This window comes from Vicia villosa, linkage group LG7, assembly GCF_029867415.1.
Source record: "Vicia villosa cultivar HV-30 ecotype Madison, WI linkage group LG7, Vvil1.0, whole genome shotgun sequence".
In the NCBI taxonomy this organism is placed as follows: Eukaryota; Viridiplantae; Streptophyta; class Magnoliopsida; order Fabales; family Fabaceae; genus Vicia; species Vicia villosa.
The window spans coordinates 70,449,053-70,467,415 of NC_081186.1; the positions used below are offsets into that span (position 1 = coordinate 70,449,053).

An 18,363-nucleotide genomic window follows, 5' to 3' on the forward strand; every position below is an offset into this window, starting at 1 on the left:
TTATCTGGTATAAATTAGCTGTTTGGCCTTCTTAAAAACAACAGTCTTAATAATTACACACATAACCTCTTAATTATATGTAGATTCAGTAGACAAGATAACTTATGAATCTTTACAATATTTTTAAAGTGAACAAAAACTATAAAGAAAGATTAATATCCATAATTTTTCATCCTTTATTGAAATTCTTTTATTTAATTAAACATCTGACACAATAGAAAATACTGTAATGCTAAACACTGGAACATGGAATTGGGGTATACATGAATTAAGTCCATTGATAATGATAACTATATATAGAGCAATAACCAAAAAGACATTGTTACGCCTTATTATTGAGAAAGAGCACAAGCATTGAAATATCTACTTCGGACTTATGATTGATTTTCACAGCCTCATGTTCCACAGGCAGAAATCCGACTTGGTATCTGGAGTGAAGAATTTCAGTCATGTGTAGGGTCAGGTTGTTTTAATCACCACGGAAAACAAAGTCATTCTATAGGAGATGGCTTCACAGGGGTGTTTGCTCCGAAATCGATTATACCATATTGATCTGTAACAAGTAAAAAAGTTGAATGTTTAATCAAACACATATGAACAAATTAAAGTTTTACTGTTCGTGATAGGAAGCTAGGTATACTTACTGATTTGTGGAGCTTTGAGAACAAAAAAACATGCAGAAATGATAACGTAACAGAAAGTAAGAATGACTCCTTTCATATAGTGTGAAGTTCCATCCTACAGAAGATTCAATAGAATCACATAATTAGTAACTTTAAAGATAAGAAAATTAAAGAATAAATGCCGAATATGCAGACCTGCAAAGTGAAGGCTGTAACAATAATTGCGAAACCAAGACATCCAGTTTCAAGAAGATTGAAGTCTAGATCCATTCGTATACCCATTATCCACGCAACAATCACACTAAATGGAACCTGAAATAGATTATTGTATAATCCAGATTTCTCGGTGTTAAGCCAACATTGAAAAATAATAATTGCTTGACAAAATAGTTATCACAGCCTTACCACAAACATAGAAATTTGAGTAGCAGATCCCATAGCAACACCTAATGATATATCCTGCAAGATAACAAACTTAAGCTTATAGTACTTGCAAAGAAATTGCAATGTCTAATATAAATATTAAAGGTGTTGGTTTATTAAAACCATACCAACTTGTTCTTGAAAGCAAATATGACTGATCCAGCATGTTCTGCAGCGTTCCCAACAATCGGTAGCAAAATTATGCTAATAAAGCTCACAGAAATTCCCCAAGAATCTGAAGCAGCCTAGTTATTGTGCATAAAAGTGTAGACAATTAATTAACCCATCATATCAAATTGTGTATTTAGTTTAAAAAACCAAAATCATCGAAAAGTACCTCAATGGTTCCCACAACATACTCAGAAAGAACAGATATGACCAATGTCATACCCACCAACCAACTGAATGCACTCCAAAATCCTATCACTGCTTTCTCTTCGTCCTCTTCATCTTCCACCTGAAAATCAAACCTCACATAATTTAAGTAGCTACGACGACTAAAATGTACTCATATAAGTTAAATAAATTACGCCAATTAGTATAAATCACCTCTTGTGCATCGAATATTTTTCGATGAGTTTTCAATTGGAAGAAAATATAAGCAACATATGCTATAAGCATAACAATGCTACTTGCTCTCGACAATTGAAGAGTACAATTGGCGATAGAATGATTTCCTCCCGCTAACGCATATTTGAACATTAATGGCAGCAAATGGCATAGAAATCCCAGCAACAAAAGCAATGAGTTCACATCCGCTTGTTTCTGTTCATTTAATAATTAAACAACATAAGAAATTGATTAGTAGCATGAATGCACAATGTGTGATGGAAAAAAGGACAATAATGTATATTTACTCTGTCATATCTTTGTTCCTTTTTGAGATTTGCTAAGCCACCACAAAGGAGTGAGCTTCCTAGAACCAAGAGAAGGTTTGAGAGAATGGAACCAAGCAAGGAGAATTTGACAACATGGATTTTGTTCTGATGAAGTGCAAATATTGCTATGATCATCTCAGTTGCATTGCCACAAGTTGCATTTAGAAGTCCTCCAACTGAAACATTCATACAAATTGGCTTACTTAAAGTAATTTATGGTAATCAATCTATTGAAATGTTTATCAGCTATCAGTGGTCAGTTATAAATAATTAGTTCTTAACTATAAACTATTGGCTATCAGTCATCGGCCATAAATCTGTCTAGTGTTTATTATATCCATAAAAGAGTAAATACCTGTTGGTCCAGTGAAATATGCGATTTGCCTTGAAGTTTATGCAGTTCAGGTAAACAATTTCAGTAACAAAAAATTATTAAATAGCAATGTTAAAAAATATGAAATTTGAATGATAGTATAATCATATTACAATGTGACATGCAAACTTACTCAGTGAGGAAGCTGACACGTTCAGCTAGGGGAGCAAGTCCAAGTAAACTCAAAGCAAAAATCCAAGGCTATATACATCACAGAAATTCAATTATATTATATCATATTCCTTACATAAATAATGATAATGGTTAAAAAAATATTTTCTTTTTAGAGGGGATGAGATTTTATAAATTAAAATTTTCAATTTTGACGTAAGACTTAAGTTCGTGATTCAAGTGTGACCTATGATCAAAATTTCTGATTTTGCTTAAAAATTTAAGTTTGTGATTCAGGTAAGTATGACTTATGTTATATACGTTTGATTTTTTAAAGATGAATGTTGAAACTTTTATTATTTCTTGTCATCAATTTGTTTTAAAATATATATTTTTGTCTTCATGATTATACGATTTGGATATATAAAAAACACTCTGTTTACAATTTTGAATTGGGTAATATGGAAAAGATATATTTTTGAAAAATAGTAAGATGGTTTTTATATATGAATAAAATAAGAAAATACTAGGATGATATACTATCAAAAACATTTTTTTCTTATTATAAAACATGAAATAAAAAAATACATACTTTGTATCATTCACAAATATCCTTTATAACAAACTATACTTTTTAAATATATGCTTATAAAATAAAAAATAATTTATTATATTTTAGAAAGATGAGAAGCATAGCTGTTAAGTAGTTTAAGATTGGCTAATGTAAGAAATATATATATTCCTATTTAAGTATATTTTGTTTAATTAACCTCGTCATCTAACATTAGCAACCTTAAACCACTTAACCAACTAAAAATTAATTATTAGTAATTCATTAACCATACAACAAAGAGCTGTAAATCTCTTGGGAGTTAGTGTAATTTGTGTTTTAGAAAAATATAATAGGGGTTTAAATGCATTTTTGTGAATTATTGAATTTAGTTCTCTCATTTATAAATTCGAGATTTTAGCCCTCTTATAAAATATTTAGAACTTTTTTTCACACAACTCATTTTGAACATGTTTTTCTTAAGTGTATCATTTTCGTTAACAAATAAAATTATATTTGACAATGTAACAATGTTGTTTTGAAAGAAAAAAAATAGTTCTAAAAAATAAATAAAATGTTCATACATTATGAATCACCAAAAGTGCTAATTACTTACCCTTCCAAGGCTATAAAAATCCGCAGCAACAGCCAAAGGAACCGCAGGAAAAAGCACAACAAGCTTAGTCCCCAACATCACCTCTTTCACATTTCTCATCACATTTCTAACTATCTGAAACCGACCATTATTCGTCACCAAAACAATATCCGACTTCTTCCTCACAATCGAACTCGATGAAATATTCTCAACCGAATCAACCTTATTCTCCAAATCTTCATTCACATTCATGCTAGGAAATATCGGTCGCGAAGTAGCCTCAGAGAAGAAACTCATTCTACCAAAACTAATTAACACTTCCAGATGGTGAAGAATATTTATAATAGTGTAACGAGATTTATAAATATTTGAGATAAAAGAAAACACATTGAAATGAAACTAGAATGAGGTTGTGAAAAAAATTGGGTGGTTGCATTGTATAGATTACCATTGTGCTATTGTGGCAATTTCCAAACTAAGTACTATGAAGCTTCGTGGAATTTTCCAAACTCATGTTTGCGTAACCCTCGTACATGTTTTTATTGTTTTGGATGGATATATTGTTGGGTGAAAATTTGGAATAGGTGAAGTATAAATTTTGCATGCTCGAGCTCATACGAATTTGTTTCTATGAGGTATTATAGATGATAAAACATGAATCTTCCTATACGTTTGTACGTAATATATTCACTATAGTTTTTACTTTTTGGGTGGTTTGTTTCATTGTTTTGTCATTTTCATTTTCCATTTTCGTGTTTATAAAGTATAGAGAGAGATAATGTTTGGTTGAAAATTAAATAAAGATAAAAAGTTTAAAGATTGTGTAATTATATTAAATAAAATAATGTTAGAATCCACTTATTGTTATAAATAGTATGGGTATTTAAATAATACTAGATTGTGGCCCGCACGATGTGCGGATATATATATATATATATATATATATATATATATATATATATATATATATATATATATATATATATATATATATATATATATATATATATATATATATATATATATATATATATATATATTAAAAATTATGTACTAAAATTAATAAATAAAAATTTAATAATATTTTTTATTAAAAATAAAATTATCTAAAATCTCATAAATTTTAGTTGTTAATATATTATAATATTAAAATACAATTATTTATATTTAGTTGATAATATATAAAAGTTAAAATATAGAAATTTATATTATATTTATTTATATTGGCAGTTGACAATTTATATAAACCTCTTTTTATAATTAATTTTAATTTTCTTATCAGTTTATGTTGTATTTTACACCGTTGGTGAATCACAACTATACATATGTGATATATTTAATAAAAATAAAATACTACAAAAAATGTAATGACTATCATTAAATTTAAAATAATGCATATCAATTAAATTCATTAAGTTTAAAATAATGCACATCAATTAGATTCAGTTTGACATATAGAACTTTTATTAAGATATTGTATTTTCCTTTTTTTTTTTATCTATTGTAAAATTTAGTTTGATATAATTTTGTTTTTTGTTTTAGACAATAATTAATAATTTATTATAAAACTATTTTTTGTTTTGATATTATTTTATATATTTATATTAATTTTATCATCCATTCACAAATTTAATAAAATATAAATAATATTATTTTTGTGTTCAATATTGTATGAAATTCAAATTCTTCAATAAATAAATGATATCAGGCTTATACTGATTATAAATTATAATAGAGAAAGTTAAAAGTTTTACTTTCACCTAAACTAAATTTAGGTATAAATGTCAATTTAATAGTTATAAATATATTTTCTTTTACAAACATAAAATATTATTATACATATTTATATCACCATATTATTTAAATTCAATAAAAATTAATTGATTAAATAAGAATATGCGGTTAAATTTATGAAACAATCCGGCCCTATAATTGATTATGGGGATACAAACAATGCATCTTTTGTAGAATTACATTCAATATAAATTATAATTAATTATTTTAAAATTTAAATATTTATTAATAAAATTAATAAATTAATTAGTATAATTTATTTATTTTATAAATTGAATGATCATAGTTTAAAAAAAAAAAGAGAGATGCGTTGTTTGATGATCATAATTTATTTATTTTATAAATTGAATGATCATAATTTATTTATTTTATAAATTGAATGATCATAGTTTTAAAAAAAAAAAGAGATGCGTTGTTTGATGATCATAATTTATTTATTTTATAAATTGAATGATCATAATTTATTTATTTTATAAAATTTAAATATTTAGTAAAATATGAACGATATTATCATCTTTAATATTATTCATAACTTATAATTCAGTTAAGAGACATAGAATTATTAATAAGAATAATCATAATAATAATAATAATAAAGATATTATAATTATATCAATTTTATTAATAATTTTAATTTGAAAAAATGTGAGATTGACACATAAGTTTTTTTTGCTAGGATTTTGTCTAAGATTGTCATGATGACAAAAGTTTATTTTTATTTTCTTAATATAATATGAAAATTAATTTGACATAATTTTGTATTCATCCTAATAAGTAGTAAATAATTTATTATATAAGTATTTTTGTTTTCATTTACATTATAAATTTAAATTTATTTTATCATCATATCACCTATTTCTTGAAAGATAGAGAATATCATTTTATACACATAAAATAATCGATGTTCTTTCTTTTATAAATTTTTATTCATTAAGACTAACAATATATAATTGTAATTTGTTGTAAAATTTATTTGTGAATTTTAATCTATATAAAAACAAATTTGGCACAAAACTGTTTTTTGCCAAATTAATTTTTGGGACGACACCAATTTATTTTAGAAATTAAGATAAAATAAGCACAAAATATACAAAATTAAAATATAATTACAAACACTACAACACGGAACAGCTACAAGAGCGTTTTTTTTGGGCTTTAACAGCGCTTTAAAGCGCTGCCAAAGCCAGCGCTGGCATAGGCTACGAAAGCGCTTTTAAAAGCGCTCTGGTAGGCCTCCCTATAAGAGCGCTTTTCTGGAAAAAGCGCTCTTGTAGGCCCCCCTTTAAGAGCGCTTTTCAGGAAAAAGCGCTCTGGTAGGCCCCCCTTTAAGTGCGCTTTTTCCAGAAAAGCGCTGTGATAGGCCCACCTGTGAGAGTAAAAAATAAAAAAAAAACGCAACATACTAAAGCGCTTTTATAAAAGCGCTCTTATAGGGTGGGCTTTAAGAGCGCTTTTTCCAGAAAAAGCGCTCTGATAGCCCCCCTATAAGAGCGCTTTTACAAAAGCGCTTTAGTATGTTGTTTTTTTTTTTTGCTTTTTTAGTAATCTTTGGCAGCGCTTTTAAAAAGAAGCGCTTTAGTATGTGGGCCTTTAAGAGCGCTTTTTTAAAAAGCGCTTTAGTAGCTAAATGAGGTATTTTAATGTGCAGCCTGTAATTTAATCCTCCCAGTCGACCTGTAATATTTTCGACCTGTAATATGTTTTCAGCCTGTAATATTTTCGACCTGTAATTTATTTTCGACGATATTATTTCAGCCATCAGTAAGACAATATATATATATACTAATATAATACCATTATAATATCCAAAATTATATATATACATCATTACAACATCAATAATATTATAGTACTTCAATTCGACACAAATCCTACATGAAAAAGCGCTTAATATAAAAATGACACAAATCCTCTTTTATTTCTTCCAACTTAAGTCTCGGGTATCCAGCGGCACGGAATTCGTCAAGGTACTACAAAACAAAAACAAAATATGAATGATACATTTAGTTAAATGTAATAAATTATATGAAATTATCTTAAGTTATAAATTCATACCGTGAGCGGAATCTCTAATTGATTTGCCTGAAGGATTTCTTTCATAAACCTCAATACAAAGTATCCGCAATCGTAACTGTTTTTCTGTTGCGGACACTACATAGAAAAACAAATAAGATTCTATAGTTGTGCATTGTTTTATCAAGTAGCATAAATATATTATAAGCAACATTGTGAAAAATAATGTACCTGCACTTGGATCCAAGTAATGTTGCTAGATTTAGTTCGGGATACCTGTGCGTCCCGTTGACTTCGGAACACTTGTATTGATCTAATTAACAAATATATAAAAGCATATGTTTAGATCAATCCCACAAATAAGTAAATATATATATATATATATATAAATATACACGAATATATATTTAGAACGATCCCACTTACAAATCAACGATGTCCTTCATGGCCGGATAATTGGTCCATTCACCATTTACCGAATTCAGATAATACACGACTTCCCTTATAGGGTTGATAGCAAGCAGCAACCAGTGTGCTCTATAAATAAAAACAATAGATTATATGAAAATTTTGCTATACACAAAAGAAACAGAGATTAGATGAAGAAAGAATGAGAAACTAACCCTACTGGTCGGGTATTATACGCCCAAAGATGCAGACATTCTGTATTGCCGGTGGACATGAATCTATCTACTAAGCGTTGTCTAACTGATTCCGGTTCCGAATCAATTGCCATTCCGCTGCAGTGGGCGGAAGACACGAAACGGAATCTGTTAGACAACGGAGTCCCGCGCAACACTCTGTCATACAACAACCTTAAATAAAAACATAATAAACATTAGATTATTTTCATTGAAATGTGTAAATAAATTATATTGTGGGACTAATTAAATAATATATCGGATGAGGGAATATTACCGAATGTATGAGTGCATGTTATTGACGCCTAGTTGATCATGCTTAAAAATCTCCTCCAAGTCATCAAGTGTAATAAGTGACTTGAATTCAATACCGAAGACACTCTCATCCATAACGATTTCACGTAAAGCACCATCCTTCAAATCGGACATATCAACCATTGTTGCGAGCGTCGACCGGTACCGAGGCACAAAAGCACCGCCTTTTTTTCCCGCTGGCTTCGGAGGACCAGTGGGTGGTACGGTACGAACTTGCTGCGTCACTTGTTGTGACTCTCGAGCGGATGCCTAAAAATCATATAAGTTATGTAAAATATAAAATCATGCAGATTTAGATTCAGATTAATTATTAACACTTTAAATGTACCTCTTTTAGTGATGCAACGGACTCCTCCTCCTGTAAAATCCCTTTACCCTTAACTGTGGGTTTTATAGGAGCAGTCTAAAATTAAAATGTAAAAAATAATTAATAAACGGTTTAGAATTGACATTCGAAAACTAAATGATTCATAATCGTTTTCAATATACCTCATCACTAATGGTAATGAGCTCCGAGGGCCATGCAACAAATGATCCTATTGCATCTCACAGCAATGTCGTCTCTGAGACCATGTCAGGTACCGGTAGCATCGCATCATGATCTACTACAACATCCACCGATACTTTCAGGTGTCCATCCGGGAGCGGTCTATGGTGAAGTAAATCTCCCAAAGTGTTGTGCACTTTTCCCTTGCCAACTAGTCGATAACTCGGTTCCGATAAGTATAGTTGGCAAGATGAAATGCCCTAAACCAATAGTAAATATAAAGTCATTATCATTAATAAAATAGAACAATTTAAAAGGAAAAAAAATTATAATTACCTCGGGAAATTTCCTTTGATAGTTGATACTAGCCTTATCACTAGTGTCTTTCACCGATGAAGTGTTGCACTTTTCTCTCATATACGCCTCTTTATCTCTTTGCAATTCAGAAACTTGTGCTTGCAATTCCGCCAACTTTTGCAACACTTCTTCATTTGAAGGATTTCTTCTCCTAGGACTCTTGTAAAAAGAGGTTGGAGTCACACCATGACCCTTACCCCTCACCCGACCGGGATACTCAGGAGCATCTAGTGCTCTACTAAGTACGCTCCCCTCACCGGTGGATGCCGATTGCGACAAGGTCTCCTGTAATTCATTTACATTAAAAAATCATTTATATATTAAAAAACATTTGATTTAATTAAAGACACAGTATTATACTTACACATTCAGTAAAAACTCTCTGAACTTCGGGATCGACAGCATGATCCTTGCCCACACGAGCTTCATACATAGCCACGGAGGTAGGTTATAGATCATAAGAATCACAGGCCATGTGCTATGCGAGATACTTTGAATACCATGCGGGTTCATTCCATCAGTAGACAATGACAACCGAAGGTTTCTTGCTTCTTTTCCAAATTCAGGATATTCAGTATCAACTTTCATCCATTGTGGTGAGTCTGTCGGATGTCGCAACTTTCCATCAATAATTCTTTCATCTGCATGCCAAGTCAAGTGTCTTGAATCGGTCTCACTACGATACATGCGTCTAAATCTCGGAATTATAGGAAAATACCATAAGACTTTAGCAGGAGACAACTTTTTCTTATATCGAGGGGCACCACATTTAGGACACTCATTCAACGCTGCATACTCGTTTCGAAACAAAACGCAATCGTTTGGACATGCATGTATCTTATCATAGCTCATGCCAATAGAGGACAACATCTTTTTGGCTTCATACGTTCGATTGGGAAGAACATTATCCTCTGGTAGCATATCTTTCATAAGGGCTAATAACTCTGTGAAACTTTTATCCGACCATCCATTGTCCGCCTTTAAGTTGTACAACTTTAACACCGCAGACAATCTTGTGAATTTTGAACAACCATCATACAACGGTTTCTCTGCATCGCTTACCAACCTCTCAAACATTTTGGGACAATCCGCAAGATCTTCTTCAAGCGCTTCTGCAATCTCTTCGACTCGATCGCAATCGTATGTGTCTGTGCAATCGTCGTTTGAAGCATACTTCCTATTACAACTCGACCCAGCATTCCCGTTACTTTTCTCACCATGCATTGTCCAACATGTATAACTTCTATCAATTCCAAACCGTAGTAAATGGGATCCCAACTGTTTCCCGTCAACCTTATCCCCATAACAGCAACCCAAGCAAGGACACGGCATTCGAAGCGGGTCTTCGGAGTGCTTAACCGCAAACTCAACGAATTCCCATACCCCTTTCTCGTACTCTTTCGACAATCGGTTTGATCTCATCCATGTCTTATCCATGACTTAATTAAGCTAAACAAATGCTTCTTGGTTTCTCTATCAGGTACTAAGGAATTCTGTCAAGATAATAAATAACTATCATCATAATAGAATACCTAATCAGAATACCCGATTTCTTAAAGAAGACATTACCTTATTTCAAGGTAATATAAGTCCACAAACCAAAAAACTGGTTGAGAGACACTAAATTGATATTAAATAGAACTATAAACAAATAAGTATATTAATTTTTTTTAAATAGTAAAATTCAAGAGATAGTTTTTCTTTTTTGCACCAACTACTTAACATCTTAAAAACAAATAAGTATATTAATTTTTTTTAAATATAACTATTTCTACGATTTTAATGCTATGAAATAGCTACAATGAATCATTTTTCGTCTTTATGTAATTTGAACATTTTTAGAACATAAATAGAATATTATCTCATCATTTTAAATTTTAAGATTATCAACAATGTTTGTACTATTTGTTTAGATTCATGTTTCACTTGCCAAAATTAAGATTACCAACAATGTTTGTTCATCATAAAAAAAAAATCCACTCATAAAAACAAATAGTCTACGTTTCAAAATACCATGCCCATCAAATTATAAACAGACACAAAGGAAAAATTGATGAAGATGAAACCAAAAACAATATATCAAAAGCTAAAATATTTTTTTTTATAAACAATGGATTAAATTATCACCACCAGAAGTGCACCAGAGATTGATTAAGATGAAACTAAAAACAATACATCCAAAGCTAAAATAATTGAATTTGCAGTGTATGGATGAAAGGGTCATTGTGGTTGGAGTTGTTTGCATAAACCAAGATATATTTACTAAAGAATCTGCTCATAACCAAACCAGAAATTTCATTTGCAATTACAAGTTCTACTAAATAGTGGGAAGATTTTACCTGAACAGAAGCAGCAAGAAGATGTTGATTTTGACCAAGAAAACCCTAAAATCCCACCCACAGAACGGCGGCGGCAGCGGCGGCGGCGGCGGTGGCCTGAAGGTGAGAAGACGACGGAGAGTGGTTGAGACGGACGGTGAGTGGTTCAGACGTGAGGGTGAGTGGTTTAGAGGGTGAGTGGTTTAGACGGAAGAACAGTAATAGCGTGAGAGGAAGAAGAAGAACTTTCAGAATGTTTCTGGAAATTAAAATAAAAGAGCGTGTTTTAGTTTTAAAAATATTTAATGAGGGCTACAAGAGCGCTTTTCAGAAGCGCTTTCATAGGCCACTCTATACCAGCGCTTTCTCTTTAAAAGCGCTTTCGTAACCCCCCCCCCCCCCCCCCTTTAAGAGCGCTTTCAAAAGCGCTTTCATATCCACCCCCTATAAGACCCCTATAAGAGCGCTTTTGAAAAGCGCTGTCATACCCCACCCTTTAAGAGCGCTTTTGGAAAGCGCTTTCATACCCACCTCCTATAAGAGCGCTTTTGAAAAGCGCTTTCATTGCCCCCCCTTTAAGAGCGCTTTTCTAGCGTGTTTTTTTATTTTGTTTTTAACCAAACCTACGAAAGCGCTTTTGTGAATAAGCGCTGTTGTAGGTGCGCTTTTAAAAGCCAATTTTGGCGTAGTGAAACATTTAAAGTTACGTAATAACAAAAAAATAAATTCAAATGACTTTAAAATTATTATAATGTCATTAATATTGTTGATCAACATATATGATCAACTCTTAGACAAAAAAAAAACTATAACACTATTAATTTTATAATTTATACATTAAAATTCATATGAAGGTACAACTAAGAATTATAACAAAAATTACATCAATACAAAAGAAAAGTTTTATTTGATGCACATATTAGGACTAAACTATGTATTTATTTGAACGATCATTTCAAAGTCTTTCCCAGCCGTAATGATCCAACAAAATTCATCATCTTCTTTCTGATTCACATAGAAAAAAACTATATCAATAAATTCGAATGAAAAAGCTATATCAATAAAAAGAAGAGTTTAAATATTTGTAATGGAACAATTCGGTTTCTATTATGACAAACCAAGACATATATGTAAAAGAAAAGAAAAAAACTATTACAAAAAATTGAAGATAACCAAAAAGATTAGATGTACAAACGATGATAAATCAATATCTTCATCCTCTTCTTTCTGATTCACATAGAAAAAACTATATCAATAAAAAGAAGATTTTAAATATTTGTAATGGAACAATTCAGTCTCTATTATATCATACAAACCAAGACATATATGTAAAAGAGAAGATAAAAAATATTACAAAAAATTGAAGATCACCAAAAAAATTAGATGTACAAATGATGATAAACCAATATCAGATATTTATATACATGGTAATTGTGCATATAGATAGAACATGACAAATAAAATAATAATAACTTATTAATTAAAATTTATATATACAATAAATGGGAATGATTATAATTAAACAAAAGGAGTTACAAAATAGCAACAACAAAAAAACAGTTCAAAAATTTATATTATATATTTATTTCATTAATACCGTTTTAATATTAATGACATATTTATTTGACAATTTTTTGTAATCAAAATTTATTTGAGACTTACCTTTGAAAGAAATGTAAAATTTTATAAAATATTTTAAAAAATTGAAAAGTTTGGCTTAAATTGAGAAGCTTTGTAAGAATGTCACATAAGCATCAAATTATATGAGAATGCCACATCAAAAGTTTTGTCTAGGGTTGTCATCATGACAACCTTAGATTTATATTAAGTAGATACCATTTTAATATTAATGACATATTTATTTGACAATTTTTTGTAAGCAAAATTTATTTGAGACTTACCTTTGAAAGAAATGTAAAATTTTATAAAATATTTTAAAAAATTGAAAAGTTTGGCTTAAATTGAGAAGCTTTGTAAGAACTAGATCGCCGACCCGTGCTTCGCACGGATACATTAAAAATAAAACTATGAAAATTTAAAATGTATAAATTTAAAGAAATAAATATTATTAACTAAAGAATATTTTTAATTGTTAATAAATAGTTGTTTTAATATTTACTTATAAAATAATTAAGTTTTAAAATTTATGATATAATTGTATTAAATATTATATTTTGTAAACAAACTTAAAAATTATTTAAAATGTGAGTTTATATAATTTTAGAGTGTAAATATGATAAATATTTTGAAGATAATTAACTTTTTTGTCAATTATAAAATTTTCAATACATCTTAGATATATTAAATTTGTCTATTTTCACAAATAAGAACTTGAAATATATTTTTAAGTTATGAATAAAGTTATTCCACTATATGTTCATCATTATATATATATATATATATATATATATATATATATATATATATATATATATATATATATTTATTTTTTTAATATTTTATTCCATTGTTTTATATATATATTTTTTTAGAAATTTTTTCAATGTCATTTTTTATATATTCTCAGCTGATATTAATTTATGACTCTTCAAATATTTTAATAGTATTTAAAGTTACAAAATTTAATGATTGTGTAAAAAACACACATTAATAACAATAATAAAATATAATAGTAACTTAAAGTTACAAATATTAATATAGTGTTGAAGAGTCAATAAATTTCATTTATAAATTAAATTATTGAATAACATGAATTGATTAAATATTTGGTTATCGCATAAAACTAAAGTAAAATATTTAAGTTATAACATTTATCTAAAAGGGAAAATATCAATATTGAATATAGTTTTAAAAAGTAATTTATAATGATATGAGTAATAGTAAAAATATTAGGATTGTAATATATTACTTTATTAGTATAAAAAATATATACATTCATATTCAAATTCTAGATATAAAGTTTTAATATTTGCCTAACTATTTTAATTTTTATATTAAGGGTTGCACAAATTAAACAATTCTTTAAGATAAGTTATATCCTTAAAATAGAAAGGGATCATCTATTTGAGTTATTCGCATATAATACATTTACTTTCACTTGTAAGAAAGTAAAAATAAGTTTTACAAAATTCATATACACTTATAAAATCAATCAATACTGCAATAACAATTCTATATAAAATAACAATAATAAAAATTATAAATGTGTTTTTTAACAATTGATAGTTTCATAAATAATATATCCACATACATCCGATCAATAGTTAGCAAATCCTTATAGTAGCAAAGAGAAAGTTATAATCAATTGTGGCACTAATATGATGTAATTACAATGAGGAACGAAAAAAAACACAGAAAAATAAAATCCTTATAGTAGCAAAGAGAAAGTAATTAAACAGAAGTAATTTAGTAGGCAAATCTTCTCTTAGACTTTGTCTAGGGGTGTTCGCGGGTCGGTTTGGTTCGGTTTTGAGAGAATCCGATACCCAAACCGATTAAAATTAAATGGATTGGTTTGGATTGGATTTATAAATTTTTGCGATAAAGCCCAAACCGAACCTATCCGAGAAACAACGGATTGGTTTGGGTTGGATTGATCGGGTAGATAAAAATTGCAAAAATATTTTTAAAAAATAACTTATTTAAAAAAATTAATTTTTCATAATATTATAAAAAATATAATATTAATAGTGTTGAAATTTAAATATTATACTACAAATTTTTCTCTAATAGATTCAAAAATATCTCACAAAAATAATATCTAAGATTAAGACTTTTGAATCTATAACTAGTCACTTGAATTAATATAATAATGAATGTGTTTCATAATTTTATGTTCATTTATCATATTACACTATCAATTTTCTAATAACAAATTAAAATAGCATAACTTGTCCACACACAACATTTTATTTTTTTCTTATTGAAGTTGAATGCTTTGTAGTAATTTTCATGATAATTAATTATGGTTGGTTTGGGTTGGGCTTGCGGGTAGAAAGTTGAAAATCCGATGCCCGAACCGATTGTCATTGGATTTCATTGGTTTGGTTCGGTTCTTGCCCGAACTAAAAAAAATCCAACCCAAACACTATGGTTTGGTTCGGATTCTGGTTTGGTTCGGATTTACCCGAACCAATGAACACCCCTAACTTTGTCAATGCAAAATTCTATCTTATAATCAAATATTATTCAAACTTGAAAATAAAAAAAAAAACTAATAATAAAATAGTAATGGTTCAAATCACATATATGATATAATAAGAATGGAAAGTGAGAAAAAAGAACGAAAAAATCTTCAAAATTAAATACTTTTCTTATTCTTCCTTTTACTAAAGCAAGAGGAAATAAACTCCTTTAACTATATCAAGAAGAAAAAAAATCAATATATAAAATTTAAAAAAACTTAGAATTAAGATCTTATATATGCTTTTTTATTAAATGAATAAATATATTAAAAATGTTGAAAATAGAATGATGAAAATAAATATATAAAAAAGATAGTTATTATTAATATATTAATATAAATTAACTTTATAATATATAAATAATATTTATTTAATTATATATAATATTATTTTTTATATTTAAAATAGTCTCAAAATAAATTTCATATTTTTAAATTTAGTATGCAAATATAATGGCCAGTGATATACTTACATCAAATGTCATTTTTCACAAATTTCTTCAGTACTAAAGATGCAATAGAAACAACAAAACGAATCTCCATTATCTTTTCTCCTCAGTCACATAAAATTAGTTATATTCATATTAACTAACAAAAGAAAATAAAGAAAGTTAGAAAATATTATAAACAAATGTTATATAGATTATAGAATCAATGATCAAAAGATTGCTGCTAGAAAGTGATAACAAATCAAAATCAAAATTTCTATTAAACATAGTACATATGCACAACAATGATCATGATTGGATGGATCTTTCTTGAAAGAGAAAATTTGTAGTTTAAAAGAGAAATGAAAAAAAAAATAGACTTGAGACCATTTTGTAAGGTATTTATAATGAATGTATAGAATTCAAATAGAAGGTGATTATAATTTTTTTTTTACAACACCTTTAATGTATTGTTAAATGGATAAAATAACTGAAAAATTAATGAATAGAAGGTTATGAAATATAAATAAATAATTATAATTAGAATTAAAATTAAGATTTAAGGTTATAGAATATTAAGAAATGGTTATAAATTTATAATAATTCAAACCAACATACAATTAATGAGTTGATATTTTTGTTTATTTTATTAAAAAAAAAGGAAAAAAAGTCATTGTTAGAAATAAGATAAGTAATATAAAAAAATAATAACATTACATATATTGATATCACCAAGTTAAACTCAATAAAAAAACAATTGATTTAGTGTAAATATTATAATATATTTAAAGAAAAATATTATTATATTTAAAAAACTACACAAATATTTTTTTATAACACTTATGCACAAATATCAGTTATAAAAATATAACATAGTTAAAGATGTAACGCTTAACTACTTAAAGATTGGCTTAATGTAAAAATGAATTACACTGATAAGTTAACAAAAAAATATATGTTAACAAATTGAATTATAAAAATAATAATTTAAAAATAAAACTAATTATTAAGTTATATGATAGTTTAAAGTTTATAAGCATTTTTTAATACTTTAATAATATAAAATCAAACTATTATTTTAAAAAAAATTATATTAATTTTTTTTGAAATAAAGATTTACTTTCTATTAAATCAATTTTTTTATATTTTAAATTTATTCATGATAAATTATAAAATATTTCTACATATATATTTTTTATTTTTTTATGAGTAGTAACTTTTAACACATTTATTTTATTTTTTAATGTTTATATATTAGCATCAATATAGTGTATTAGTTACAATTTCAGTATTTATTAAAATAAAAATTAAATTAAATATGATTTAAAAAGTAAGAATTTAATTTAATTTTTTTTAATAAATATTTTCATTTGAAGTTGAATATTAATTATTATTATTTATTTTTAATATAGGGGCAAATTAGTAAAAATATTATTAGGGTTTTTAGCTTAGAGTTGCTACCAAGGTGACATGTGGCTAGGGTTGCCATCATAACAACCTTGGATTTATATTAAGTAGATGCCACATAAGGATCAAATTATATGAGAATGCCACATCAAAGGTTTTGTCTAGGATTGTCATCATGACAACCTTAGATTTATATTAAGTAGACTAGAACATTAGTGATAAAATTATCTAAATCTAGTACTTGTATTTCCATAGAGAATTTTAATTTAATATATGTTTCTTAAATATATTTAATTAAAGGTTAGAGATGAAGTTTCCTCTATGCAAGGCCGGTCCTTTGAATTTGGGTGCCTTGGACGAATCAAAAGAGTAGTGCCCCTATAATTTTTTCTTAACAATAAATACATAAGGATAAAAGGAATAATTGGATAAAAAACACACTCTCATTTGACATTGTGCAAAAAGAATAAAGTATGGATCTTTGAATCAATGTTTATACTACATCAAAACATAAACCACTATAAAGAGAGTTATTCTTCTTCTTATTTTTCTTCTTCGTTTTCTTCTTCTTCTTGATCTGATCTTTTTTACTAAAAAAAATTCGATGAAACTTTTAAAATGATTTAAATATCATCCTTTTAACATTTTTTGTTGCAAAATCATTAATACAAGACTATTTTATCTATTTTGTGACATAATAGATCTCAAATAAAATTTTAATAATTTTAATTTAAAAAAACTTATTTCAGCAGATGCAACACTGATAGGAATAGTCAATATTATTCTATAAGCTATGCATGCATTAGGAAAACAATTAAAAGTCTTTAAAGAACTCAATATCATATAGCTTGATTTTGATTCAACTGTTAAAACTTCTCTAATAACTTTCAATTCTTCAAACAAAAT

General features: G+C 27.6%; 2 protein-coding genes across 2 annotated transcripts; both read right to left on the minus strand.

Moving 5' to 3' along the window:
* Positions 1-147: 147 nt before the first annotated feature.
* LOC131620729 (vacuolar cation/proton exchanger 3-like) lies at positions 148-3,935 on the minus strand. Its single transcript, XM_058891895.1, has 11 exons — positions 3,575-3,935; positions 2,431-2,498; positions 2,280-2,308; positions 1,904-2,100; positions 1,596-1,811; positions 1,384-1,503; positions 1,175-1,291; positions 1,029-1,082; positions 819-935; positions 645-738; positions 148-553 (listed from the first exon to the last, which is right to left on the minus strand). The coding sequence occupies exons 1-11, from the start codon at positions 3,848-3,850 to the stop codon at positions 492-494; spliced, it is 1,350 nt and encodes a 449-aa protein (XP_058747878.1). The 5' UTR covers positions 3,851-3,935; the 3' UTR covers positions 148-491.
* Positions 3,936-7,144: 3,209 nt separating this feature from the next.
* LOC131617397 (uncharacterized) lies at positions 7,145-8,111 on the minus strand. The gene is made up of 5 exons (XM_058888691.1): positions 7,984-8,111; positions 7,787-7,897; positions 7,592-7,673; positions 7,403-7,498; positions 7,145-7,317 (listed from the first exon to the last, which is right to left on the minus strand). Exons 1-5 carry the CDS (start codon positions 8,094-8,096, stop codon positions 7,219-7,221), a joined length of 501 nt encoding a protein of 166 aa, XP_058744674.1. The 5' UTR covers positions 8,097-8,111; the 3' UTR covers positions 7,145-7,218.
* Between the last annotated feature and the right edge of the window lie 10,252 nt (positions 8,112-18,363).

Coding starts and splice junctions, on each gene's coding strand:
- LOC131620729 (XM_058891895.1), bottom strand. CDS start 3,850: ATGAGTTTCTTCTCTGAGGCTACTTCGCGACCGATATTTCCTAGCATG. Junction 2,309..2,430: donor CGTGTCAGCTTCCTCACTGA/GTAAGTTTGCAT, acceptor ATAAACTTCAAG/GCAAATCGCATATTTCACTG. Junction 739..818: donor TTACAGCCTTCACTTTGCAG/GTCTGCATATTC, acceptor AATCTTCTGTAG/GATGGAACTTCACACTATAT.
- LOC131617397 (XM_058888691.1), bottom strand. CDS start 8,096: ATGGCAATTGATTCGGAACCGGAATCAGTTAGACAACGCTTAGTAGAT. Junction 7,898..7,983: donor TATAATACCCGACCAGTAGG/GTTAGTTTCTCA, acceptor TTTTATTTATAG/AGCACACTGGTTGCTGCTTG. Junction 7,318..7,402: donor AATTAGAGATTCCGCTCACG/GTATGAATTTAT, acceptor TTTGTTTTGTAG/TACCTTGACGAATTCCGTGC.